This window comes from Chinchilla lanigera, unplaced genomic scaffold, assembly GCF_000276665.1.
Source record: "Chinchilla lanigera isolate Chin_1 unplaced genomic scaffold, ChiLan1.0 scaffold00015, whole genome shotgun sequence".
In the NCBI taxonomy this organism is placed as follows: Eukaryota; Metazoa; Chordata; class Mammalia; order Rodentia; family Chinchillidae; genus Chinchilla; species Chinchilla lanigera.
The window spans coordinates 29,843,871-29,869,868 of record NW_004955416.1 but is presented as its reverse complement, the minus strand read 5'-3'; the positions used below and the strand labels follow the sequence as shown (position 1 = coordinate 29,869,868).

At 43.0% G+C, this 25,998-nt stretch overlaps 1 protein-coding gene and 1 long non-coding RNA gene across 3 annotated transcripts in view; one reads left to right on the top strand and one right to left on the bottom strand.

Annotated features, from left to right (window-relative positions):
• Positions 1-23,495, top strand: part of Trpm1 (transient receptor potential cation channel, subfamily M, member 1) — a 34,549-nt gene extending 11,054 nt beyond the window's left edge. Inside the window, exons 9-17 of the mRNA XM_013512689.1 lie at positions 5,847-6,017; positions 7,010-7,144; positions 8,249-8,299; positions 11,089-11,229; positions 12,085-12,114; positions 17,799-18,091; positions 20,526-20,754; positions 22,974-23,096; positions 23,295-23,495. Of these exons, the coding sequence (XP_013368143.1) occupies positions 5,847-6,017; positions 7,010-7,144; positions 8,249-8,299; positions 11,089-11,229; positions 12,085-12,114; positions 17,799-18,091; positions 20,526-20,754; positions 22,974-23,096; positions 23,295-23,468 (1,347 nt within the window). The 3' untranslated portion in view covers positions 23,469-23,495. The remainder of the gene's footprint in view (positions 1-5,846; positions 6,018-7,009; positions 7,145-8,248; positions 8,300-11,088; positions 11,230-12,084; positions 12,115-17,798; positions 18,092-20,525; positions 20,755-22,973; positions 23,097-23,294) is intronic.
• LOC102017871 lies at positions 8,141-16,966 on the bottom strand. 2 transcript variants are annotated; one of them, XR_260437.2, is made up of 3 exons: positions 16,475-16,966; positions 8,925-8,982; positions 8,141-8,278 (listed from the first exon to the last, which is right to left on the bottom strand). It is a non-coding gene; the product is annotated as an uncharacterized LOC102017871 (long non-coding RNA). The 2 variants fall into 2 exon arrangements; XR_001233381.1 differs by lacking the exon at positions 16,475-16,966 and having other exon boundaries at positions 8,925-9,072.
• Positions 23,496-25,998: the final 2,503 nt, after the last annotated feature.

The following is a 25,998-nucleotide window of genomic DNA, read 5'->3' as shown; positions in this document are numbered from 1 at the left end:
GAGCCTTTTTATTCAGGAAGAATGACCCCAGGGCTCTTTTTGGAAGAAGTAATTTTCTAAGTTAGCCAAAGGAAAAAGTAAGCTGTGCTTTTCAAGTTATAGAAAAAGCCTAACCCAGGGGACCAGCCACCACATGCAGGTCCTGCTTGATCTAACTTTATCACCTGCATCCCATCTTATTGTTGCAAGGACAATAAGTAATTTGAACAAAATGTATAAAAGACAGAAAAGCAAAAAGAGGGATACAGTTGTTCACACCTCACCACCATAGAAAAACTCTGTAGAACTGGGTTTGTTTTATGATTTCATTTTGTCATTCAATGTACTGGCATGAAATATTCTCAAACCATTTTTAATGCTACTTGCATTCTTTCCTTCTGTCTTCCAGTTAAGATATCAATGTGGTCTTAAAATCAAATAATGAAGAAGAATACACAAGCAAAAGCTCCCCTGCCTACCTCTCCAAGCCTTTAATTATCACTGTGTCTGGAAGCTGCCTCTGTACAAGGACATAACATGCTCCGCACTCTCTTGATTGATTGCAGGTGTAGATATGGCCACCTATTCTCCACTTGGAAATAGAAGAAGTGGAAAAAAGCAGCTCATTTGCTCCCACTTCTCCATCCCACCTGGATTAACTGTGGCCTGTTTAATCTTCCATTGTTAACCTTTATAACAGTAGGAAATGCTCCAAGCCATCCACCCGCTTCATCTAAGCCAGACTGTCTTATAAAACGAAGAAATTAGCTCTATCCTTCTCCCTCTTACACTTTCAACCTTACCAACCCAATCAGCCACATCTTTTATGTTGTCTACATGGTTATGTATCGTTCTTTAATCATTATTAAAGTTCTGCTTACATCTCGGTCTTCAATCATTGTGACGTTTTCACACTTGGTCTCTACATTGATCCTAAAAATGCAGAAGCCAGCAGATTGTACATGGTTGTGGATTACACAGAGCTTGTTCGTGGCTGAACTCCAACTCAGGAGCTGGTTTGAACTCAAAGCCAAGGAAAGTAGCCCTGGCTTTTCTTGGCATTTCTAATTAATTCTCTTCTTATCTTCTGTATTTGCCTTCTTATCATTAAGATTTTTCTCTCTTCTTATTCATTACTGTCCATGTCTTCTCAGAGACTCTTTCAAACCTCATGGTTTCACATCAGCTGCCTGGATGCCCTTGAGCCTCCTGCACAGCTCTTCAATTCAGACATCACTTCCGTATACCCTGCGCCAGGTCCATTGCCTCCTATGCCCCAAGTTTCAGAGGTTTTCATTTTGCTATAGTAAGTCTTCAAGTCATGTATAAAGAGTGCCATTATTTGTCTTTATATGGCTGGAAAAAGCCTGTCACCCACAAGGCTGATGATTGGCTTATGATTTGCATTTGATCATAGATGCATTGTTTTTTTCTCTCAGATACATTTGAAGACCTGCTCTTTGTTTTCAGGTGCTTTGAGATAGCACAAAAACATGAAACAGAAATATAAAGAATACAAATTCAAGCACTGGTGTCTCTTCTCAGAAGCCATCCATTCCATTTGGCTGTAAAAGGCCTTTTCATGCTGAAGACCCGAGTCAACTCTTGAAAATTTTCTTCTATTGCTTCTTTAAATATTTCTTCCTCTGTTTTTCTCTTTCTTCATCTGGGATTCCTATGACTCCAACAAATATTAGTCCTCTCTGCCCAGATTAACTCATTTTCTCATTCCCACCTCTGTTATTTTACTGTGTATTTTTGAAATCACCTTGGTTTTTTTCTTTAGCTTTTATGCTCATTTTAAAGCATAAATCATAGTTTTCATTTGTAAAAAAGTTTTATCTAATACATGCAATATCTGGGGATATAAATTAGGTTTTTTTTTTGTTTTGTTTTGTTTTTGTTTTTCTCCAGTACCGGGAATGGAACTCACAACCTTGCGCTTGCCAGGGAGGCGCTGTGCCACTGAGCTAAATCCCCAGCCCCTAAATTAGGTTTTTAAAGTTCTCTACCATTTCCTGAATGAGTTCTGTTTTCTCCTTGGTCAGCAGCTCCTTTTGTTCTCTTTTCCTTTTCTGCTGTGCTGTGTATTTTCTCCATGTTGTAAAGCCTGGGTTATCCATTCCCATTTCAGAGTGAAGGATGGGATTGTTTAATTAGCAAGGAATCCTATTTTGCCAGCAGGATTTTCTCACTCTGGGGCTGGGAAGGGGACCGAAATAGAATTCCCCACTAGGAATGGGAGTGTCCACTGCACAGGTCTGCTTTGCCAAGGGCAGACCACAGCAGGCCTAAAGGCCCTTCCCGTTCCTCTCCAAACATCAGTCCAGTTTCTCCTGGAGATAAAGCCCAGGAATAGAGTTGCCTGATTTACTCCAACTCACTGCAGTAGTGGGCTGGAAGGGGCAGCGATGGGGTCCTGCCTTGTCAACCCTCCTTCCAGCTGTCACCATGCCTTCTGCCCAGCACGCTCATTCTTTGTATCTTGGGACATGTGACCCCTCCAGAGCAACCTCCACAGAGCACAATTTGGGATTCACCCTCCTCACCATGGTGTCGACTGGGCCATCAGTTCTTCCAGAAACTTACAGTATTATAACTCTAGTCTGCTTCTTCTCCCTGAAATGGTTTTTTCTTTTTCAGATTCTTCTGCTGTTACTTAATAGTATTGCAGGAGAGAGAGAAGGTGGGAAAAATGTGCTGAAACTGCAACCTGGGATTAAAAGTCCTTCTGTTTGCCTACAATGGAACAGATGGTCTCCAAAGTCTTCTTCTAATAGTTGAATTGCTTCAGAAATATGTACTGTGAATCTATAGTCTTTCTTGAATTCTTGACATAGTAGAGAATTTGTGGTAGGAAAGACTTAAGAATTCAAGTCCTAAGTCTGATTTATCATCCTTTATTAGTCAAATTTCTTCTACCCATACTTTCTATTATTCAGTGCAAAAATGAAAGCTGCACGAGACTATAAATGCGGTTAGCAGAGGGGAGGAGGTAGGGGTGGGGAGGTGCCGACCCAAAGATATAGAGTTTCAGTTTGAGGTGAGGAGCCAGTTCTGGTGACCCATTGTACAGCCCGGAGAACATAATTAAAATGTGTGCTATACTTTAAAATTGTTAAGAATAGATTTTAAGTGTTTTCTTCACAAAAATGATTATGTTACATGAGGTGATAGATATGTTGATGTGCTTGATTTGATCATTCTTCAGCATGAACAGACATCAAAACATTACATATATGCCATAAGTACATATAATCTGTTGTGAGTCAACTAAAGTTAAATGCATAAGTAATAAATAAAAATGAAACCAAAGCTTCTCCAATAAACCCATTATTAAAACATGCTTTTAAACATAAAAGAGAGAGAGAAAAGAGACATTTGATATGTACAAGAAACAAAGTTATTTATCTTGAGTCATGAAAACATAGATTAATAATTTTTGAAGGAGAAAAAAAGCTGAACTCATTCTGAAAATTCAAGAGGGAGGCCTGGTAACATCACAACTTCTGATCACTTTAATACAGACAAAATCTAAAAACCTTATTTACCCTCTCTGAGATTTTGGGAAACATGTCTGCTGACTTTTCAGAAAAAGAACTATTTATTTGGCTTCCATTTGTGGATGTAGGACCTGTTCTCAGTAAAACTATGGTTTAGAACCATAAAACCTAAACTAGATATTGGTAGTAATACCTGATATTTGGATTATATGTTGAGCCTTATCCTGTATGCTCACTTATGCGAGCATTATTGAGCAAGCTTCCCAGCCCTTACAAGCTCTAATTGCTTTCATTTTGAGTTTGGAAAAAGATTGATACACCAAGAGGTTAAGTGATTTTTTTCCAAGTTTGCTCAATGCTTTTAAATAGCAAATAGGTCAAAGAATATAACCTAAAAGAAAAAATTTTAAGCAATTTACATTATAATTCTTTTTTTTTTGGTTTTTCTCCGGTACCGGGAACCGAACTCATGACCTTGCACTTGCCAGGCAGGCGCTTTGGCCACTGAGCTAAATCCCCAGCCCCGCAATTTACATTAAATAGAAATGTAAATACAACTTATCAAATTTATTGGGTGGGGGGGCCGGGGATACAGCTCAGCGGCACAGCGCCTGCCTGGCAAGCACGAGGTCACGAGTTTGATTCCTGGTACCAAAAAAATAAACAAACAAACAAATTTACGGGATGAAAGAAGAGCAGTACTTGGGGTACTGCATATATATATTAGGAAACAAGAAAGTTCTAGAAGCCTCCAATCTAAGCTGGAAGAAGAGAAATTAAATACAAAGCAGAAGAAAATAAATAATAGAAATCAATGACATGAAAATAAGTAATCAACAAAATTAGAATCTAGTTCTTTTTAAAGACCAATAAAAAAAAAAAAAAACCCTTCCAAGGCTAAGAAAAAAAGAGAAAAGATACAAATTACCAATGCCAGAAATAAAAGAAGAGTCATTACCACAGACCCCATGCACATGCAAAGCATAATAAAAGAGTATTACAGACAATATCTCCAGCAAGTGATTATTCAACCCTATCTTAGGTTCTGAATCAGAATTTCCTCTTTCTACATGTGGTCATGCCACATTTTTAAAGGTGTGGAATCCACAGTTTAACATCCTGTGGCAAGTGTGATCCCAACTACACAGCCCAGAAAATGTCACCTGCCTTGTGCCAGCTCCACACTTCTAGCAGTGTGGAACATACAATGCTTTCATTCCCAAGGGTTTTGTTGTGCACACCACCTGTTCATCTATATGTCCCTCATCCCACAGTCCTGGAGTTAGCCGTTCTTGGGCCAGGTGGTGTGTATCTAGGTGGGAGATGTTTTTCCTTTGTTATCTCTCACCCTGCTAGATTCAGTCCGCCGCGTCAGTCTGGTAGGGTTTTTAAATTCCAGTTGTATCACCCAACGCACTTTCCATAGGGCCTAACAAATGCCACAAGCTCCCTGCCCTCACTCCATGTTACCACTTCTTAAAAAAATCAGTTTTATTAGTATGATGCCATACATAATGATCACATTCATCATGGGGAATTTGTACCTGTACATAATATATCTTAATTCTTTTTTTCCCTATTCCTTTCCCCTCCCCTGAATCTTTGTTCCCCTCTCCATCTTTTCCTTCCAATTCTATCACTCTTATTCTCTCAAATTCCTCCAGAATGTTTGCTTTCAAGCTATTTTAGTTGGAGAGCCCTTTCTGCAAATGATACCAAGTGTGGAGTCTCAGTTTATAAAGCATATGCAAGCCAAGCCCACTCCTGGAACCCCTCCTCCGAACCAAGGGCTCTGCCAGCCAGGCCCATAGCTACTCCTCTGACGCCACCAACAGTGGTCTTAGAATCCTGGGGCATCTCAACCCAGGAAGGCAGAGTGCGTGAGATTACTTGCACATCCAGGAACCCTTTCCTGATGCCTGAGCACATCTCTTCCACCTTTTCACTTTTTTCTGTAGCAAAGACAGAAGCCACAGAGAGGAGGAAACAGGTTCCCTGCATCTCATGTGCTCAGCCGCTGCAAATGGCAGAACCAACCTCTTCTTTCACTTTCTTGAAGCAAATCAAACTTCAAAGCAATTACATTTTCACTCACTCACTCATGCAAATGCTGGTTGACTGATCCTTGAGTCCCAGGTCTTTTTCAGGTCCTGGGGACACAGGAGTGAATAAAACAGGTCTGCCAAAGGTGTGCATGCCTATGTGTATTGGTGCCTGTGTGCCCTGTGTGTAGACACACATGCTTGTGAGTGCACTGGATGTGCTGTTTTGTGTATGTAGAGGTGTGGGGTTGTCGGTGTGCTCGGCTGGGGATGAGGCACAGCCTTAACACCTTTCCCCAACTCTTCTTGTTTTGGGCTGCAGCCCTTGGGAAGCCTGGCCCCTCCTGTGGATAACAAAGTCATAGAGAAGGAGAAGAAGCCACCCACAGCCACCACCAAGGGCAGAGGAAAGGGGAAAGGCAAGAAGAAAGGGAAAGTGAAAGAGGAGGTGGAGGAAGAGACTGACCCGCGGAAGCTTGAGCTGCTAAACTGGGTATGAGAACACCCTTTGCGCTTGTTTCCTGAGATCCTGGAGACCAAGTGTTTGATCGCCCTCCTCTGAGGGAAGGAGCAGTTCCTGCTGCCTTTGATTTAGCCCCACCGGGGCACCGAGGCCCAGGAGGAAGGGATAAAAGATTGACAGGATAATGCCAGTATTTCAGATGGTCTGGGCACATTTTCTGCAGTTCAGCCAGCCATGAGTTGTCAAAAGCACTACGTGTCTGTGCTCGTGCCGGGAAGGTGCCACTTACCGAGGAGGTCCTGGTCATCTTGCTTAACCGTGGCTCTCTCTGCCTTGCCGACACGCGGATGCTTGATGTGGGAAAGTATGTGGAACGAACCAATTATTACGACATAATTGCAAGCTGTGCAACAAGACCTTTTTGAGGGTAGAACTGAGACTGGGTGAGGGAACAGCAGCTGTGAGGCTGGGGCCACACGTGCATGGCGACTCTCAGTCTCTCTGCTGCCAGGACACAGACAAGACGGAGCCCTGCAGTGACACATCTCGCTAATGTCACAGCCACTCACCTTGTGGCACACTGGGGACCTACTGTGTGCCCCCACAGTCCTACTATGGCTGCAGAAGAACTCTCACTTAGAGAAACAAGAGAGAGAAAATGGCAGGGCAACACCAGGATGCCTGGTTTTTAATCCTCTTCAATTTATCCTAAAAAGGAGAAAATCCTCTACAAACTTTGATAGAAATGCAGGTGCCAAAGTGGGCAGAGATGAGGCAGGTTTACCCAGGACAAAGAGCCTGGAAGACCACAGGGGTCAGCTCAGTGGTAGGGCAGCTTCCATAAGGCCCTGGGTTCAATGCAAAAAAAAAAAAAAAATGAGGGGGCAGGGGGATAAAGAACTATGTTCAGAATACTCTGGAATCTGGGTGTCAAAAATATTCTTTCCACAATGTTTCCATTGGCTTCCCACCTGGCCTCCCTCTGAGAGGCCGCTCACTTTCCCCTGCCTGGATTCCTATAGGTGAATGCTCTGGAACAGGCAATGCTGGACGCTTTAGTCTTAGATCGAGTCGACTTTGTGAAACTCCTGATTGAAAATGGAGTGAACATGCAACACTTTCTTACCATCCCGAGGCTGGAGGAGCTTTACAACACAGTGAGTGTTCAGAAGGAGGGAAGCGGGGAGGGGGCAGCCTTCTGAATGTTTTCATGACCGATGCATCTGACACATAAGTGTGCTCAGCTGGGCATAGAATTGTTGGCATGGTTTCAGCTAGGAGGTCTGTATTTAAGGGTGGACAGCTATTGCTTACTTGCCTGATGTGTTCCCATTCTTATCAATTACCACCACCCCTAGCCAATCAATCCCTTCCGGAGTCAGACAGATGCTCCTCATCTTACAATTACCTTGTGTCCCAATAAACACATCATAAATTAAAAATATCATAAGTTGAAAATACACTGGACACACCTACCCTACTGAACATAGAACACTGCGGATGTCTGCCACTACCCAGCACTGAGAGACAGGATCGAACTGTGTGTCACTAGCCCTGGGGAAAAGCTCAAAAGTCAAATACAGTTTCTGCTAAATGCATATGTATTATTTTCACAGCATCCTAAAGTGTAAACATTTTAAATGGAATCGTCCTAAGGCAGGGATTGTCTGTATCCATTCCTAGCTATACTCGGAAGGTGAGAGAGTCAACTGCCTGTCGTTAAAAGATGGTAAAGTTATGAGGGGTGATTAGTCAATTTTTATGAGACTCACATATTTATGAGGCTTAGTAGAAAATGTAGAACTATGTTTGCATAGCAAGGAGCTCTGCTGTATTACCACCTTTGAGTGGTAACCTTTGAATGAATGAATGACTGGATGAAATCCCTTTGTCTTATGTTATTACAAGAGAGATTTTGAGAATGTACCCTTTCCTGGTCTAAGAAATTAAGTGGTAGAAATAGTCCTCAGCAGTTGCTTGCTAAAACTCAACAACTCTTTAAGACTATACTGTAGCCTGTAAGATGCTCTTTAAAAGAATTCAATAGAAAATACTTCACATACTTCTAAGACGCTGTCACTTAATGAGGGAACTGGCTGGGCGTGCTTCTCCACCACGGCCAGTGCTGCTTCATAAAACAAGCTGACGGCGAGTCACAGTCCAGCTCTCACAATTCATTCATTCTGTACAGTAGGGCAGGATGTTACTCCAGGAGTTGGAGAGAAAAACACACTTAATACAGCTGAACGCTTCTCTTCCAGAGACTGGGTCCACCAAACACGCTGCACCTGCTGGTGAGAGATGTAAAAAAGGTGAGTGCAGCTGCACTGTTTTATCCGAACTAAAAGAGTTCTTAAAAGCAATTTTTTAATTTTTCAAAATATATCATCTTCTTAGTATTTTATGAGACATAAGAGATAATGAATTCCTCCCTTCATAAAAAGAGTTTATTTAAAACTAAAATAGAAAGTCTTTTCTAAGTTGCACGTGCATCCCCACAGGGTAGAACATGCTGAAAGACTCCTTGATGACTGGTTGGCACCACCACAAAGACCAGGGAGGATCCCGCCTCTGTGGACCTGCAGGCCACCATCAGCTAGGGCCACCTCCCTTCCCTCTTTATCTCTGTGCTCTCACTCATGCACTGTGCTTTTCTAGGAAGTACGCTCAGGAAGTTCCTTGGTGAACTCCGAGTCCTGTGGATTGCAGTACATGTTCTCAGTTGTCTGTGTCCCCTGTTTGTTTGTTTGTTTTTGGTGACAAGGTCTCACTGTGTAGCCCAGGTCGGCCTTGGACTCACTATGTGAGTTGGACTTTACTGCCTCAGCCTCCCTAGTGTGGGGATTATAGGTGTGTGCCACCACACCCAGCTAGTTCCTTCATTATTGAGAGACAGCTGCTTGACTCACTTTCCACTGCAACCAACACTGTACTTACCGTCGGTGTCCTTGTAGATCTTGCACACTTGGTGCTCTGTCGCGGCACTTCTTGTGTCCTGTCACCACAGGTTAGAAGGTTAGACTGGGTTCACCTCAGAGTGGTTCATTTCACTGCACTGCAGTTCCTGACATGCAGAGTGTGTGACAGGTACTTGTAGTCTGAGCAACAGAAATACTCAAATGAAAAAATAGGGTTTTCAGCCAGAGTCCTTGATAGCCTGGTTACGTTTCATACAAATATGTACTTCTAATAATGTGAGACCCTTCTGAGACCCTTCACAGAAGGATTCTGGTCTCCCTCTCCCGCAGAACCAAACTGCAAGATAGATTAGGGACTGCAAATTTTCAAAAGCAATAGCTACTGTCTTGGTTACTTTTCTCTAGTTGCTGGGACAAAATACTTGATGCCCAAAATTAAGGAAGAAAAGGTTTATTTTTCTTACAGTTTGTAGAGGTTTCAGTCCATACTTGGCAGATTACAAGGCAGAGTGGCACATGGCAGAGGGCTACAGCCCATGGCAACAGAACACAGCACAGCAACAAACACACACCAGGGTGGAATAGCCTCAAGCACCCTCTTCCTCTCCCTTACATATGCGAACTATCCACCCCAGGGTGGGTGTAGCTCTCACACCCATAATCAATCAAACTCCAAAAGCCTGCCCCATGACTGCTTGAGGCTTTGGGGGGACACCCAGACACAAACCATAACAGCTACCCTAGCTCAGGTTCAACCATTTCTCACCTGAGTGGCTTCAATAAATCCCTCTAACCCCAGACACACGCCTCGCACTGTTCCCTGTTTAAAATCTCCCAAAGTCTCCCCATGGACCATAGCATGAAGCTCAAACTTGCTCCAGGCACCATGCCTCCCCCCGGGGCTTGGCCCCTGTCCCCTCCTCTTTCTTCTCAAATCCCCATCAGACTGTGTCCTGACCACACCTGAGCGCTGGTGTCCATGGAGCCTGGGTTCTGTCCTCACTCACACCTGCAGCACTCTTCCTCCTTCTCCCCATCCCTACTCCACCCACTGTCCTTGAGTGTCACCTTCTCCTGGAAGTTCTTTGTCCCCCTCCCAGTGGTCCACCCAGGCAGGGCTGGGGCCATTCCTCCCGCCCATCACATGTGCTGGGGCAGCAGGGCTGCTGACAACATCGATCTCCTTAGAGCAGGACTGTAGCTCTCCGTGCTGCTAAGAAACCCCCAACGTGGTCAAGGACTACAATAGGGGCTGAGTGAACACACAGTGCACGAGTGAAGGATTTAGTCAGTGTGGCTGGTCCTATGGTAAAGGGAGGACATTTGGGATGAGTAATGTCCATGCAGTGGATCCCAGATAGCATCAGCATTTCAGCCATATGAAATTAACCAATCAATACACAGCCAAAAATCCTTAAAAACAGCTGGTAAGCTATGCCCCGCCCCCTGACACCTGGACCTGTTGGGATGAGTCACTAGGAATACATGGAGTAGCCCTCTTCCCCTTGTTCCTCGCCTCCTGCTCTTTTTCAACAGACCCTTTTCTGTGTTGATGCTAAATTCTGCCCCTTCCACTGCTCGCAGACACACATGGTGGTGTGTGGTGTTCGTTCTTACTGAAGAATTAGGCAGGAGTGGATTCTCCAGAAAGCCACTGGACACTACAGAAGCTTTCACTAGAAAAGCTCCAGCCCCAGTGGAAGATTCTGTCTTCCCTCAATCTCCGATGAGGTCCTTCGTCTGAATGAAATCTAGCCCCAGACCCTGGAGGCTGGGTTCTCCCCTGCAAGCAGTTGTCAAAGCACCTTCCTACCCAAACTAATTCACTCTCATGCCAGCTGTACCTTACCATCTCTTTTACATTCACATGTGCAACCCATAGCCCGATCTGTCAAGCCATGAACATGCCCAGTCATTGACCCTAGAGCTACGCGGGTTTCTAATCCTTTCTTCTCACTGAAAAAAATTAACCCGATTTCTGGAACATGGCTTGACCCTCCATAATATGCTAACAGGCCATGTTATGTTAATAGACTAATGTACTACTAACATTACTACTAGTAACGGTTATTTGAGTATTGTTTAATCCCCTTGTTTTGTTGCATGATCTTCCAAGCTGGGCTGGACTGATCACACTGTAAGTGCATTCGTACAGGGCCTGAGATGAACTTCTTCTCTTCCAGAGCAACCTTCCGCCTGATTACCACATCAGCCTCATAGACATAGGGCTCGTGCTGGAATACCTCATGGGCGGAGCGTACCGCTGCAACTACACCCGGAAAAGCTTTCGGACCCTTTACAACAACTTGTTCGGACCTAAGAGGGTACAGCTCAGTGCCTATTCAGTGTTCTACGGTTCCTGGAGTGGCCTGTGCTTCCCTGTTGTGCTTCCCAATAATTCAGACTGCTCAAAACCAAACTCTTTGTCCTGCGCCTGCATGTACCTGCCCCGCCTTCTCCTGACCTGAGGCCTCCCCAGCCCTACAGATGCCCATTTTCATGTGCAATTGTCCTCCATTACTACCTAGCATGTCAGCACCACGTCTCATCAATTGCATCTGCTCTCCTTCTCGGTCCCCAGTAGGGGTCCCTGGGTATTGTCTCTGCTCCACCCCACAGCCATGCTATTACCACTGTAGCTGCCTTTGTCTTTCAAAGCAGGCAGCAATGCTCAGGGCTCTCCCCTGCTTGAATAATCACAGTCAAACTCATTATCACAGCACCCAGGGCTCTCTGCTGGCTGCCCCCACCCTATCACAGTAGACCATGTACCTCCACCAATATCAAACTGTGTTCCTGTACCTTTCATGACTCTTCCCCTTAACTGTGCTTTCAAGATCCAGCCCTTAGGGAGAGCCTGGCACAAATCTGTCCTGAATCCTTCCCCTCCTCCCCCACTCCAGAGCTCTATGCTGGGACTGTTGTTAGGAAACTTCTCTGGTTCTACTTGCAGTGAGGGTCATGTGTCCATACATCTTTCTCTCTAACTGACTTCAGCTGACAGAAGCAGTTTCCATAATAAAGCATTTTTTCCTTGGCTATTGTCATTGAATAGTGACACAAAGTAGTTTTTAATCAATTATTATTTCTACAACCAACAATCACACTAATGTACTACTAACATTACTACTAGTAACAGTTGTTTGAGTAACTTAAGTTTTCTTCTCTTTCATTTGCAGCCTAAAGCTCTTAAACTTCTAGGAATGGAAGTAAGTAGAACTTGTTTTCAATGGTTTTGTGGTATGTTGGCCAAATGTATATAAATCCTTTACTTTGCTTAACACAAAATGAACAAATTGCTTTCCATGCATAAATCTACCACACAGCTCACTACAGTCTACTTAGATGACTTAGCCAAATTACATAAAGGGATCATACACATTTAAAAGAATAAAAGGTATCAAATTCATTTGATAGAGTTAGCCAATCATAGTAACAAAAGCAAAGGTTAAGCAATAGCAACAATAAAAACTAGAAAATAATTCCATTTACATATTCAAAAATCATAAATAACACCAAAAGAAATTCAATAGAATATTTTAAGGTCCTAAACAAGTAAAGTTCTTCAAGAATACAAATATAACTTAATATTAGTAAGTGTTTATTATATTTGATCCTATCCAAAGTCAGAGAAGAATCTATTACATGACAATTTGTTGGAGAATACTAAAGAGGAATTTTAAAAAATGTAAAACATATTTCTTAGTTTTAGAGATGATTTATAGTTTGGGGCTGGGGATATAGCTCAGCTCACAAGTGCCTACTTGGCAAGCACAAGGTCCTGAGTTTGATTCCCGATACCCCTGCAAAAAGATGATTTAGTTCACTTGAAGGAGAATGGTGAACCAAATAGTAAAGTAAAATACTTCCTTGATATAGTTAAGGCATGTATATATCTTACAATAAGAAGAAACATGATGAAGCAATGCATTCCTGTCAAAATCAAAAATAAGACAAGCATGCCTATTATTGCTGACACAATCATTGTTTTAGTTACTTTCTCATTGCTGGGACAAAATACCTGACACACATAAGTTAAGGAGGAGAGGTTTATTTTAGCTCACAGTTTGTAGAGGTTTCAGTCCATAGTTGACTGGTTTGAGGGCAGCCAGGATAGCAGAGGGATGTGACAGAAGAGAAACAGCCTATGGCAGGGCAGGCAGGAAGCAGCAAGAGTTCCTTCTTCTTTCCCTTTTTATTCTACCCAGGTTATAAACTATTGGTTGGTGCCACTAATACCCCAGGTGGGTGTTTTCTTTTCAGTAAGCTCCGCCCACACCCAGAACTAAGCTAAACCAATCAGTGGACTAATCCAGTATCACACACCCATGACCCAGTCACTCCCTAAGTCCTCCATTATGAGTGCATGAGGCTCTGGGGGGTGAGGGGACATCTAGATATAAGTTACAACAATCATTACCCTTTGTTTTGAGATAAGGTCTTTCTATATAGTTCAGGCTGGCCTTGAACTCATTATTTAGCCAAGGCTGGCCCCAAACCTGTGGCAATCCTCCTGACTCAGCCTTACAAGTTCTGGGATTACAGGCAAACAACACCATGCTGGGCCATTATCTTTATTAGTCTTCAAAAGTTCTCTGAATATTCTACAGTGTGGAAAAATAAATACTAAAGAAAATACTCCAAGAGGAGAGAAAATGATTATCAACAAAAAATATTATTTTGAATTCAGATACAGAAAAGCCAGGAATTCAACTAATGTTCCCTCAAAGTAGGACAAAAGTACCAGAAATACCCTTAAGAGGAGATCTTAAGAATAAAACACTACACATAAAACATTTAAATAATTAAAAGAAATGCCATTCACATAGACTATACAGATTTATTATTGTAAAGATTCTTCTCAAATAAATTTGAGCAACCCAATTCCATATGGCTTCAATATAGAAGGCTTTAATTCCATGTTCACAATTAAGACTGATATTGTTTCATCATGGTGTTGCTCTTATGATCCTGCTAGCATTAGAGGCATTCCATAATTTCTTAATATCTCAAGTTCTTTATGTCAAGTAGGGCTTAACTGTTGTGTGGAAGTTTATTATACTTACCTCTATAATAGCCTGGCCCCAGCCCTGCTTTTTTAGGAGTTTATCTTTCATTACCTTTATAACAGTTATCATAAATATGAGTTTTTTTGGTTTTCTATTTTCTAGAGCCAACTTAGCTAATTTACATTTTCTTAAACTAAATGTATTTCTTCTAGAATTTCCATTTTATTAGTATGAACCTTTGTGAAGTATTCCAGTCTTTTTATCTTCTCCATATTTTTAGTTGTGTGCCATTGCTTGTTCTGATTTTTTAAAATTTTGTCTTCTTTTTTTCTTAACCATAGTTGCCTACATTTTTTCCTGGTGTTTTTGCTTTATCTAGCAACTTCCTTTCTTGTTTCTATTTTATTAATATCCACTTCTATTTTTATTCATTCTTTTCATATACTTTCTCTGGAGTTACTGTAGTCCTACCTGTATACCGATAAATACTTTAAAATATATATTTTCCCCTGAGATTTATTTTAATGGCATCCCACAGGTTTGGGTAAGTAGAACCTTCATTGCCTTTCACCTCTAAAAAGTTTATAATTTTCCCTTCAATTCAAGAATTATTTAGGAGTGTATGTTAAACTTTCTGGACTCAAGCTTTTGTTTTTGTGATCTTGCTGTTGTTAATTTCTATTTATTCCTGGAATGTGGCCTACATGCTTTCTGTTATGTAAAAGTTGTTGAGACAGAAAATTCTGTAAGTATAATGTAATGCCTGGCTGATTTTTGTAAGACTTTCTGTGGTTACAATTCTTGTTTATTCACAATTTGGTATTCTGCAATTCAATTTGCTTTTCCACTTACTAATTTTTTTTTCAAATCCCTCTCTGAGGTGTTTTTAAAGACTTACTGTAATTGTCAATAGGTCGATTTCATCTCATACCTCCAGTTCATATTCTTTATTATTTTATTGAGTTGTTTTTCTTTTCCTTATTGATTTGTGGCAGGCCTTCCCATTTTAGGGAAATCAAGTCCTTGTTATATTCTCTATCTGGCCAATATTTTAAGAAAATTTGTAAACAATTAATATTTTAATAAGATTATATGGTATTGAAAGGCAGATTTATGGAACTTCTGTTTTAAAACATTTTCTGGCCATTAGATTATCTTTACACCTCATTTTACACATTCTTAAAAATGAAGCTATGTTTATTTGAGAAATTCAGTTATGTCCATTTTTAACCTATATAGGCTGCCTTAGTCAGTTTCTTCATTGCTAGGATAAAATACCCAACATCCACAATATAAAGGAGAAAAGGATCATTTTGGGTCTCAGTTTCACAAGTTTCGGGTCATTTTTAGTGGGCTCGAACAGAAACAGCATGGCAGAAGGGCTGGAGGAAGAGCTGACCACGTCACGCGTGATGGCCAGGTGATAGAAAGAGAAGCGTGATATATGTGCACCCGTGTTTATAGCAGCACAGTTTGTCATAGCTAAATCTCAGAAACAACCCAAGTGCCCAACCACTGAGGAATGGATAAAAAAGATGTGGCATTTTTATACAATGGCGTATTACTCAGCTATAAAGAAAGATAAACTTAAGGCTTTTATAGGTAAATGGATGCAACTTGAGAGCATACTCATAAGTGAAATAAATCAAACCCACATGTGTAAACATCATATTGTCTCCCTCGTGTGAGAACCTGAAAGAGTAAATGAAATCTGAAAGATAGAATCGATATCATGCAAGGGAAAGAAACTGTTCAAAAGGAAAGAACAACTGGGATAAGGAAAAAGAGAAAAGAAAGAAGGAAGAGAAAAATATATATATACAAGAGAGCTGAGGTAATTGTACTACCAATTTCTATTGGCTTATTGAAAAGAACAGCTAATGTTTAATTGTTTGATCAATCTTACATGACTATCTGAACAACCAACCACTCTGAAGATAACAATATGTAATACAACAACCATCGTTAATTTCCTGTCACCTTGTTTTGAAATTCTGTATCATTTTTATTGCTTGTGTGTTGCTTTGTTTATGTCTTTATTTTTGTTCTTTTACTTTTGTTCTTTTCCCTTTAAAATAAAAAAAGAGAAAGAGAGAAGTAAAGAGGCCAGGAGGAAGGTGCACCTTTCCAGCTCCACCCCCAGGGACCGCCCCCTCTGACCAGGCCCCACCTCCAAACAGCACACTCCGCTGGATATGTTCAGCTGATCTATCCCCTGACGCATACAGCGCCCCATGATCCAATCACTTTCCATGCACATGAGGCTTTGGGGGACACCACAGGTCTAAACCGTAATATTGACCAATCTTCCCTAATTTGCTGTGATTGTAGTTTTACTGTGACAAAATTTAAAACTTGGGCCAGAAACATTTCAATCAAGATCCTCTCATTTAGGGGCCAGGAATTTAGCTCAGCGGCAAAAGCGCCTGCCTGGCAAGCGCAAGGTCGTGAGTTCGGTTCCCGGTACCGGAGAAAAAAAACCAAAAAAAAAAAAAAAAATCCTCTCATTTCCATAAGAATATTATCGCGACTCATTATGACATTAGAACAGTTGGGTCACCTGTGAACCACTTGTGGTGGGAATCGGGGAGCCAAGTTCCACTCAGGGTCTCCAGCCTGTTTAGTTGCGTGGACGTAGAAGAGTGACTCAGACTCTGAGCCACAAGGTCATCGGAGGGAGTGGGAGGAATTCACCTCCCTGAGTAGTTGTAGAGTAGAAGCAGGCCATAGGGCTGAGGGTATAGCTTGGTGACAGAGCACTTGCTTACCATGCACCAGGTCCTGGTTTTGGTCCCCAGAATTACAAAAGAAAAAAATACTCAAAATTTAAGGAAGAAAATTTAAAGTAGATCATTGACGAGAAAGCTGTTTGCAAAAGAGCGAACGCAATCCCCTCTCTGTTTCTGCACGGGACTTGTTCTGGGATCTTTCAAGGATAGCAAATCTGCATACTCAAGCCCCTTCTATAAATAGTGTCATATTTGCCTAAAACCTGTGTCCATCTCCCTGCATGCTGTAAGCCATCTCTGGATGACGTGTAATACCTAATACAATGTAAATACTACGTAAACACTTATTATACAATACTGTTAGGAATAATGACAAGAAAAAATATTCAACATAGATATAATTTTCTTCTTCCTATTTCCAATCCAAGGTTGGCTGAATCTGAAAAAGCAGAACCCAGAGACACAAAGGGTTGATTGTATCCGTTTCTGTTATTCACTGAGCATAAGTCTTAGCCTGAAATAGCCTCAACCCCACAGATTTCCCTGCCAGCATCCCTAATCATGACCTCCTTTTTTACAGATCCTGTTCTTCCTGCACTGCATGGGGAAAGGACAGAGCTTGTCCAAAGAGGAATGTTTGCTTTCTTAACACATTAAAGGGAAACCTGAAACATCTTCCTCTATCCTCTTTTACATTTTTCCTATTAACTTCTGGCTCAGCTACGTCTGTCAAACAAGTGTTGCTCTTTTCCCTGGCTGGAAGTCTCCCTGAGGACACAGGCTGTGGACTTTACCTCTCCCTGTGGTGTTCCTTACCTTTAGCTTTTCAGAGGTCTTTTACTTTTACTTACGTTTTAGTTTTGCTGCATCAATCAAAGGCTTCTTAAAAAAAAAAACAAACCCTGCTAACCCAGGATTATAGTTTACTCAAATAGTACCAAGCCTTTTGAATTCATTTGCTTGTAGGTGGTTTCGTTGTCATAATAAGCCTGTACATCATTTCAGAAGGATTAATAGACTGAGTGGGAGCTTAAGCTGTTCCTAAGAGTTCTCTTCATTTCCTCTGAGTGAAAGTTTTCCTGCATTCAGTGGTGCCAGCACCCTTTATTGTACACTTAGGAAGAACTGTGAGGAGAAAATGTGTTCTCCCCTCAGGATGATGAGCCTCCAGCCAAAGGGAAGAAAAAGAAAAAGAAGAAGAAGGAGGAAGAGATTGACATCGACGTGGACGACCCCGCCGTGAGCCGGTTCCAGTACCCCTTTCACGAGCTGATGGTGTGGGCCGTGCTGATGAAACGCCAGAAAATGGCCGTCTTCCTGTGGCAGCGGGGGGAGGAGAGCATGGCCAAGGCCTTGGTGGCCTGCAAGCTCTACAAGGCCATGGCCCATGAGTCCTCCGAGAGCGAGCTGGTGGATGACATCTCCCAAGACCTGGACAACAATTCCAAGTTAGTGTCTGCCGGGGATCTGAGGCCCGTGTTACCACTGCTCAGGTCCGTGTACTTGCACTCCCTTCAAACAAGGGAGGCCATTGATTTCGGCAAAAGGATCAAAGGGCTGTACTCAAAGCTAGCTCCAAGGAGACGGAGAGGCCTCTTACTGCCTCAGACCTCCATTTCCCCAGGATAACGTGTGCAAGGGCCTTTTGTAGTAAGAAAGAAAGGGGAGAGGGAACACAACGAAACACTAAACTTTCCTGTCTCACCCCTGCTCCTTCCTTCCCTGTGGAGATGAAGCCAGACTCCAACCTCCTGGTCTGCGTATTCTGCCCATTCATCTGAGTGGAAAGGGTGGGGGAGTTTATGCCCTGGGCTCGAGGAGACTGGAGAAGAAGGTTGTCTCCAATGGGAAAAATTCTAACTTCCAAAGACCCATTTTGCCCTCGTAGTTATGTCAGAAAAGCCTATTGTCCTGAGTACTTGTCTCTTTGTGGGAAGGGGTGACCATCATACTTCTTGCTTAAGGATCACTGAGATTAAAATCCCTCCGTGTTTCCCTACTGTCTCTCTGGGACATTTCTGGTTGTTGCTGTTTAGTGTGTTGTCTGTCATGCCACAGTGCCTAGGCAAAGACAAATTTCCTTAAAGAAACATCCTAACGAGTTATGCAACTTCAGTGTACCTGTTCCCTGGACTGTGAATGTCATGAGGATTTCTCAGAGTTTTTATTTTCTATTCCCCTTAGGTGGGGCAGGATGGCTAAAAGGATTGGGGTTCGGTATTTCTCTTCCCCTGCTGTGGGTTAGGCTTAATACAACCCCAGGAGATTAGGCTCTGGTTAGTTAACTAGTTTCCTATAAGGGCAAGCCCCAGTAAAAGGAGCAGTGTCCTAGGACATATTTTAGAATAGTTTCTTTCATCCTCCCACTGCTGGAAGCCCAGGGAATTTTCTCCTCTATTCACTGTGAGAACCAGGACAGGATCCTGTGCATAAAACTCACCATTGCCCCTGTGGTCCTGGAATTTTTACCTCGCAGACCTGTCCACACTGAGCTTCTGGAAATACATCACCAAAGCTCATGTGTCCTACTCCAACCCTGGGCCTGCAGACATTTCTGCTCCAGTAAGTAGTGATTCTCTGTGTCCTCCTGTCTGTCCCTCAAAATTTAGGGGCAGCAGATTCCCCTGTGATCTCACTTCTTTCATGGAGCTAAGATCTGCTGTGTTTTCAGAGTCTGCTTGTTGGAACAGACTGGCAGCTGCCAGGTCCCTTACATGCCAGAGTGGGAATCTGAATTCCCAGCACAACTAAACGCACGCAAATGAGGCAAATACAGATAACCCTGCCAACGTCTAACACCTCTGTCTGCTAAAACCCACTACTTTTATTTTGGACTCAGGGCATTCTAAAATTACTGGCCAATTTCTAAATGTTAGGAATTCGAGGCTGTTTAAAAATGGGCACATGTTCTCTTACCTTGTGGGGTTCAGATGCCATCTCTGGCTCCCTGGAGTTATTCACATGGTAATATGTCACCCTGCAGCCCGGGACATGGGACAGGAGCTGCTGCAGACAGGCGCAGGGAAGGCCATTCCTCCACACGATTCCGCCTTTTCCGTCCTTCAGCTCATAACGAGACAAGATCTATAAAATGAAGAAATAAAAACAGAGGAGAGAAACCACCGCCTGCCCATGTTTTCATCACATCCATGACAAAATGTTAAAGGGATGGAGAATAATTTTGGCAATCACTAAATATTTGAATGAGGGTCAGGGAAAAAGGAATAAGTTTGATGTTCAAAACCCAGTTTGTGTCGTATTCCCCATGATTCCCCCCTCAAACATGCACATGCAGACACACACACTTGCCAAGTTCCTACAAGTGTCCCTCCATTAGCAATTAGATGTTCCTGCTCTGGGCCTTGTGATACCTACATTTCATCTCAGCACGGAGAAGGTTGGGTTTTCTGGCGGCCGGTGCATTATGGAAGTGCCACACATACAGAGAAAGCACCTCTCCAACATATGTGTTGATAACCGTTCACAAATGCAACACTGACACAATCAGCACCCAGGTTAAGGAATAGAGCCCAACTGGCACACACAAGTCCTCCGGGTATCCCATTTCAATGTCCTCCTTTCTCCTCCCCCCATGCCCCACCTCCAAGGACAGCCGCTACGCTGACTTCCAGCTGCTCAGGTGCTGTTTTTGAACTTGCCTCGGTCCTCTGGTCTCTGTATCCCTAGGGCCTGAGGGGCAGATGCAGGGTTAACCTATAGCCCTATTTGTAGCAAGAGTAATTAGTTTCCAACCTACTGAGCACCTCATTCCAGCTGAGGATTCTTTGTCCTGCGGTTCCCTGTGTCTCTGCAGAAACATCCATCTTAAAAAGAGCTCACGACCATGGTGGCTTCACCCTGATTGCATCTCTTTCCCTCCAGAGACTTCGGCCAGCTTGCCGTGGAGCTGTTAGATCAGTCCTATAAGCACGATGAGCAGATAGCCATGAAATTGCTGACCTATGAGCTGAAGAACTGGAGCAACTCCACCTGCCTCAAACTGGCCGTGGCAGCCAAACATCGGGACTTCATCGCCCACACTTGCAGCCAGATGCTGCTCACGGACATGTGGATGGGGAGGCTTCGCATGAGGAAGAACCCCGGGCTGAAGGTACGTGCCATGTGCCCTGAGATGGGCAAAGACAGCTCTGACTAGTGACGTCTATGAACTCTTTCTCCCTGCCAAGCTGAGCTAAGCACTTCCTACAGGGCATTCCATTCACGGTAGTCACACTTGTCCAAATTGTCCAAATTGCATTTCCCTTGGTTTCAGTCACCCAACATCAACACAGTCCAGGAAGACTGAATGGAAAATTCCAGAAGTAAACAGTTCATAAGTTGATTGTTTGCTTATTTGTTTATAGTGCTGGTGTGGGAACTGAAGACCTGGTTCATGCTAGGCCAGCACCCTGCCACTGAGCTACCTTCCCAGCTTCCCTTTATAAGTTTTAAATAATGAACTAATCCAAGTAGCATGATGAAATCTCACATGATTCCACTCCCGCCCACCCAGGGTGTGAGTCATCCCCTTGCCCAGCATATCCACACTGTATGCACTACCCATCTGTCAGTCACTGAGTAGCTGCCTTGGTTATTCAAACAACGGCCGCAGTAACACAGAATTTGTATGCAAGTAACCTTTATCTTACTTAGTAATGGCCTCGTAAAACAAAACTAGTGATGCAAAAGCAGCGCCGGGGCATAAAATTTAGAAAAACAAATTAGCTCTGGTGCTATGTGGCAATGCTGCTTGGCACATGGGAAGTACAGAATATATAGGATCCAGGATTCTCTGTGGTTTCCGAAATTCACTCAGAGCCTTAGAACATATCCCTCAAGGATAAGGAGGGACCACTGTTTTCCTCTGAGCAACTCCGTGAGGGAGATACTATGACAAACCTTGTCTTATAGATGGGGAACTTGAAGCTTTGACAGTAAGTTGCCTAGTTCTTAGCTGTCCTGCATGAGACCATAACCTGAACCAAGATTAATGCCAGAGACCCTGTATCCAGCATGCTTGGCCTATCCCACTCCCTGTCCTCGCCCATGTCTCCACCTGGAGCCTACTGATCTTGCACCCCAGACAAGTCACCTACCCACTGTTAAAGCAGGGACTTGAACTCTATTTCTGCAGATTCCTTTATACGCTGAAAATGTGTGATATTATTTTTAAATGTGATGCTTTCACTACATGGGGCTTATGAGAGAATATGGAGCTATGAAAAGGTTTGAAAAAGATGTAGCGGGGACAAAATGCTATTTCAATCAAATCCTATCTCTGCTGTTTACCACTGTCAACTACTAGATTATCTTAAGAAAATATTCTACTCTGCAGGTAAACAGCTGTCTAATGGTAATTTTATGGGATTGCTATGAGAATAAAGAAAAACCAATATAGGTTGAGTCTCCATTATCTGAAATGCCTGACGCGTTTCAGATATTTTTTTGGATTTTGGAATATCTGCATAAACATAATAGCATTCCAAGTCTACATGTGAAACTCACTTATATTTCATATATACCTTGTGCATATAGCCTGAAAATAATTGTATGTAATATTTTTAGTAATATTTTTAGTTCACCCACATTTTTTTTTTTCACCTACATTTTGACTATGACAAGGCACATGAGTTAAATGTGGATTTCTCCACCTATGGCATCACGTCAGCACTCAAAAAGTTTCAGACTTTAGAGCATTTCACACTTCAGATTTTTGAGTTAGGCATGCTCAATCTGTGTAATGTTATGCTGTGTAGCATGGTCTGGCAAGTAGAACACATTCTGTTTCTTAAAAATGTGAATGTTATGCCTAGCTGTCTAATTCTGCGTCATGCACTAAGCTGATATTGTACAAGACCTTGAATATTAATAAACAAGTAGTTTTAGGACACCAAGAAAAAAGAGATCCTTAAGGTTTTAAATAAACAGTCACCCACAAAGTGAGGAATATAGGACTGACATCACACTTCTCACCAGTACTGCTGAAGCCTAGAAAGTGGCAATGCAACAAGGCTTTCTCGGTTCTGGTGGGAAACATTTGGAACCTGGTTTAAGGTACACAGGAAGATGTGTATAAAGCGTATGCAAATACGAAGCTATTTAAGGTTCTAGAGCAGGGGTGGCAAACCTGTGGCATGCCTGCCGCAGTGGGCAGTTTGTATCAGTGAAAGTTCTAAAAGGCTCACCGTCACTGGTCTAGAGCATCCATAATTTGAAATCCACAGGAGGTCCCAGGGCCAATCTCCTATGGATACTAAGGGACAACTGGATAAGGAAATTTTTCTAGAATCACCACAGTTTAAACATTGATTTACCTCTCATCATCCACAGGTTATCATGGGGATTCTTCTTCCGCCCACCATCTTGTTTTTGGAATTTCGTACATATGATGATTTCTCATACCAAACATCAAAGGAAAATGAAGAAGGCAAGGAAAAAGAAGATGAAAATACGGTCAGTGCTACCCTTGATCCTGAGTGTCACTTTGTTCAAATTTTCCATACTGTTGAGATTTCTTTTACTGTGGATCTAGAAACCTTATTAAGTGGGGCTAGTGGGGTTAAACATTGCTCTTTCTAAAAGTGCCTGTGTGCTGGAGTGCCGCGTTTCCCACTAAGCAACCTGCCTGCCATATACCGTTCTGTTTTCCAGGATGCAAATGCAGATGCCAGCTCAAGAAAGGGGGATGAGGAGAATGCACACAAAAAGCAGAAGAGCATTCCCATTGGAACAAAGATCTGTGAATTCTATAATGCACCCATAGTCAAGTTCTGGTTTTACACAGTAAGCCTTCCTCCTTACCATTTGCCATTCAGTATGTTTTAAATATAGAGACACGTTGGAATAAAAAAAATTCAGGGCATTAAAAAAGTGCCTAAAATTCACTGAATTAAAATGAATTATGAAAACAAAACTGGAATTCAAGAATATGGACATTCTGGTCCCAAATATGTTGTTTCATAAAGCAGACTAGTCGCATTCTGTTGGCGTGTGAGAGAAGATTTTTAAACGCCTTGAATAGTACAAACTTAGGGAAATATAATTTGACTTTAAAATTAACAAAAATAGCTAGTAAATTAAAGAGTGAATCAATGGACCCTATTTTTCATTAAATTTGGGGTAATTAAAAGGATAGAGCTCATGTTGGTCAGCTTCCTTCACAATGACAAATACCTGAGATAATCAACTTATAAGAGAAAAGATTTATTCAGGTGCTCAGTTTGGGAGGTGCTAATCCATGATCAACTGGCCCTGTTGCTTTCGGGGTTACAGCAAAGCAGCAGCTCATGACAAGGTGTTGCATGTCTGGGCAAAACCACTCACCTCATGGCCAGGTGGTGAAAGAGAACAAGAAAGGGCTGGGGTCCTCAGTCCCCTTCAAGGGCACAGTGTCTGCCAGTGACCTAACTTCCTCCCACTAGGCCCCGCCTCTTCAGAGTCCACTACCTCCCAATAAGACCATGGACTAGGGAATAGACCTTTAACACGTGATGCTTTGGGCTAGATCAAAACTACAGTGTGGCTGAACCCAGATCATGAACTCTCAGAGTAGAGAAGGAAATCGAAATCTCTGCCCTGCGGTGCTCACCAAACTGAGCTGTGCAGCAGCATGCCCCTCTCCAGCCTCCTCGGCGTCCAGCGATCCACTAGCTGAGATCGTGACTCGCTGGTGATAAGAGCAGAAGAAGTAGGAGCAGACTGGAGTGTTTTTGCAGGAAACCGATCCAGCCACAAGCAACCCTAGCAGGGGTAGCCAGACATACAATACCTTGGGCACCCATGTTAGTATGAAGAAGAAGGGACAATATTTCTCATGAAGTCCGAGCTGTAGCCCATGACATGAAGGTTCTACCAGTGATTGTGGAGAAGCAGGTGGTAGGACATGGGGCAGGGGGCTGGGTAAAAGGTAATGAATGGGCAATGAATGAGCGTGGGCAGGGGGCAGAGAATGCTCTTAAGGTTAACTATGGCTCTGAACACCTGGCCTCTTGGAAGTCCTATCTGATAATGCAATTGAAGCCACTGCTGGCCATCTATTCTTGGTCAGAACCAGGCGAGGGCCTGGAGTATGTACATCCTGCAGGAGAGCTCAGGCCCAGATGCTTCCAACAGGGTAGAGTCAAGGGGCTGACAGCCCAGTGTGGGCTTCTCAACCTTCAGCCTCACCCAGACCCTCTGGATGCTCTCTGTGGATGTGGTAGAGGGCATCACACCTTTACAGTTGGCTGGGGACTGTAACACAGCCCGAAGTTTGATAACTCTGACACTAATCATCTTGCAAGGAATAGATAGTTGTCTTGGGTTGCTTTCTGTTTCTGTAACAGAATACTTGTGACCGGGTCATTTATAGGAAAAGAAGGGTATTTTGGCTCATAGTTCTAGAGGTCTAAGACCACTGGCATGAGGCTTTTCTGGAGAGGGTCTCATAGGAGTTCAACTCATAATGCTAATCAGAAGGGACAGCAGGCATGTGTGGCAGAGGAGGAGAGGGCAAAGGAGTTGATTTGCTTTATAACTACTCACCACTGACAGAATCAGGGCTTCCCCAAGAGAACTGATCCAGTCCTGCCAAAGGACTCGCTCTCTCCTGAGAGATGGCATAAATCTACGCATAAGGGCTCCTCCCCCATGCTCTAAATACCTCCTGTTAGGCCCTACCCCTTCTCAACACCATCACATTGGGAGTCCAGTTCCAATTTTAGCAGCAAAAACCACACCCTGCCCCACCAACAGTGAGTACAAGGGTTTTACCTGCATCCTGACAAGATTTAGACAACTGGAAGGGGAATCTTTAAAAAAGAAACAGCCAGATCACAAATACATGATTGCTAGCACTCCTTTTCCAAGTCTTCAGAAAGGGCCTTGCCAGCGAACGACCCCAAAGCTGAAGTTTCCACAGCTGTGTGGACAATCCACCAAGGACAAGCAGCTTCAGATAACCTCCCTGCACCCCATTTCTCAGTCCCACATGCCCTGCCTCAGCCCCACTCATGCAACTCTTTCCTTTCCTGCCAAAAATTTAGGGAACTTCTCGTGCCCACTGAGTATTATTTTTGTCAGCCCTGGGTCTCATGTCCTGCTAACATATAAAATGCCTGTAATCTGCCTGGAGGTTTTCCACATAAGTCAGTCCAGCTGGAAATAAAAATCCATTCTAAAGGACACATCAACATGCAAATAACTGAGGGAATGGAGGGGACTCTTCGGTCAGCTCCTTCGGCCCGAGCAGATGATTCACTTACATGTGCTCTCTTCCAGCCTCTCGCACCATCCATCAGGAGTAGAGAGATTTAGTGGGGGAATTTGTGAAGCAGGGAGGAATAAGTAACATTTTCCAGTTCCCGAGAATGTAGAA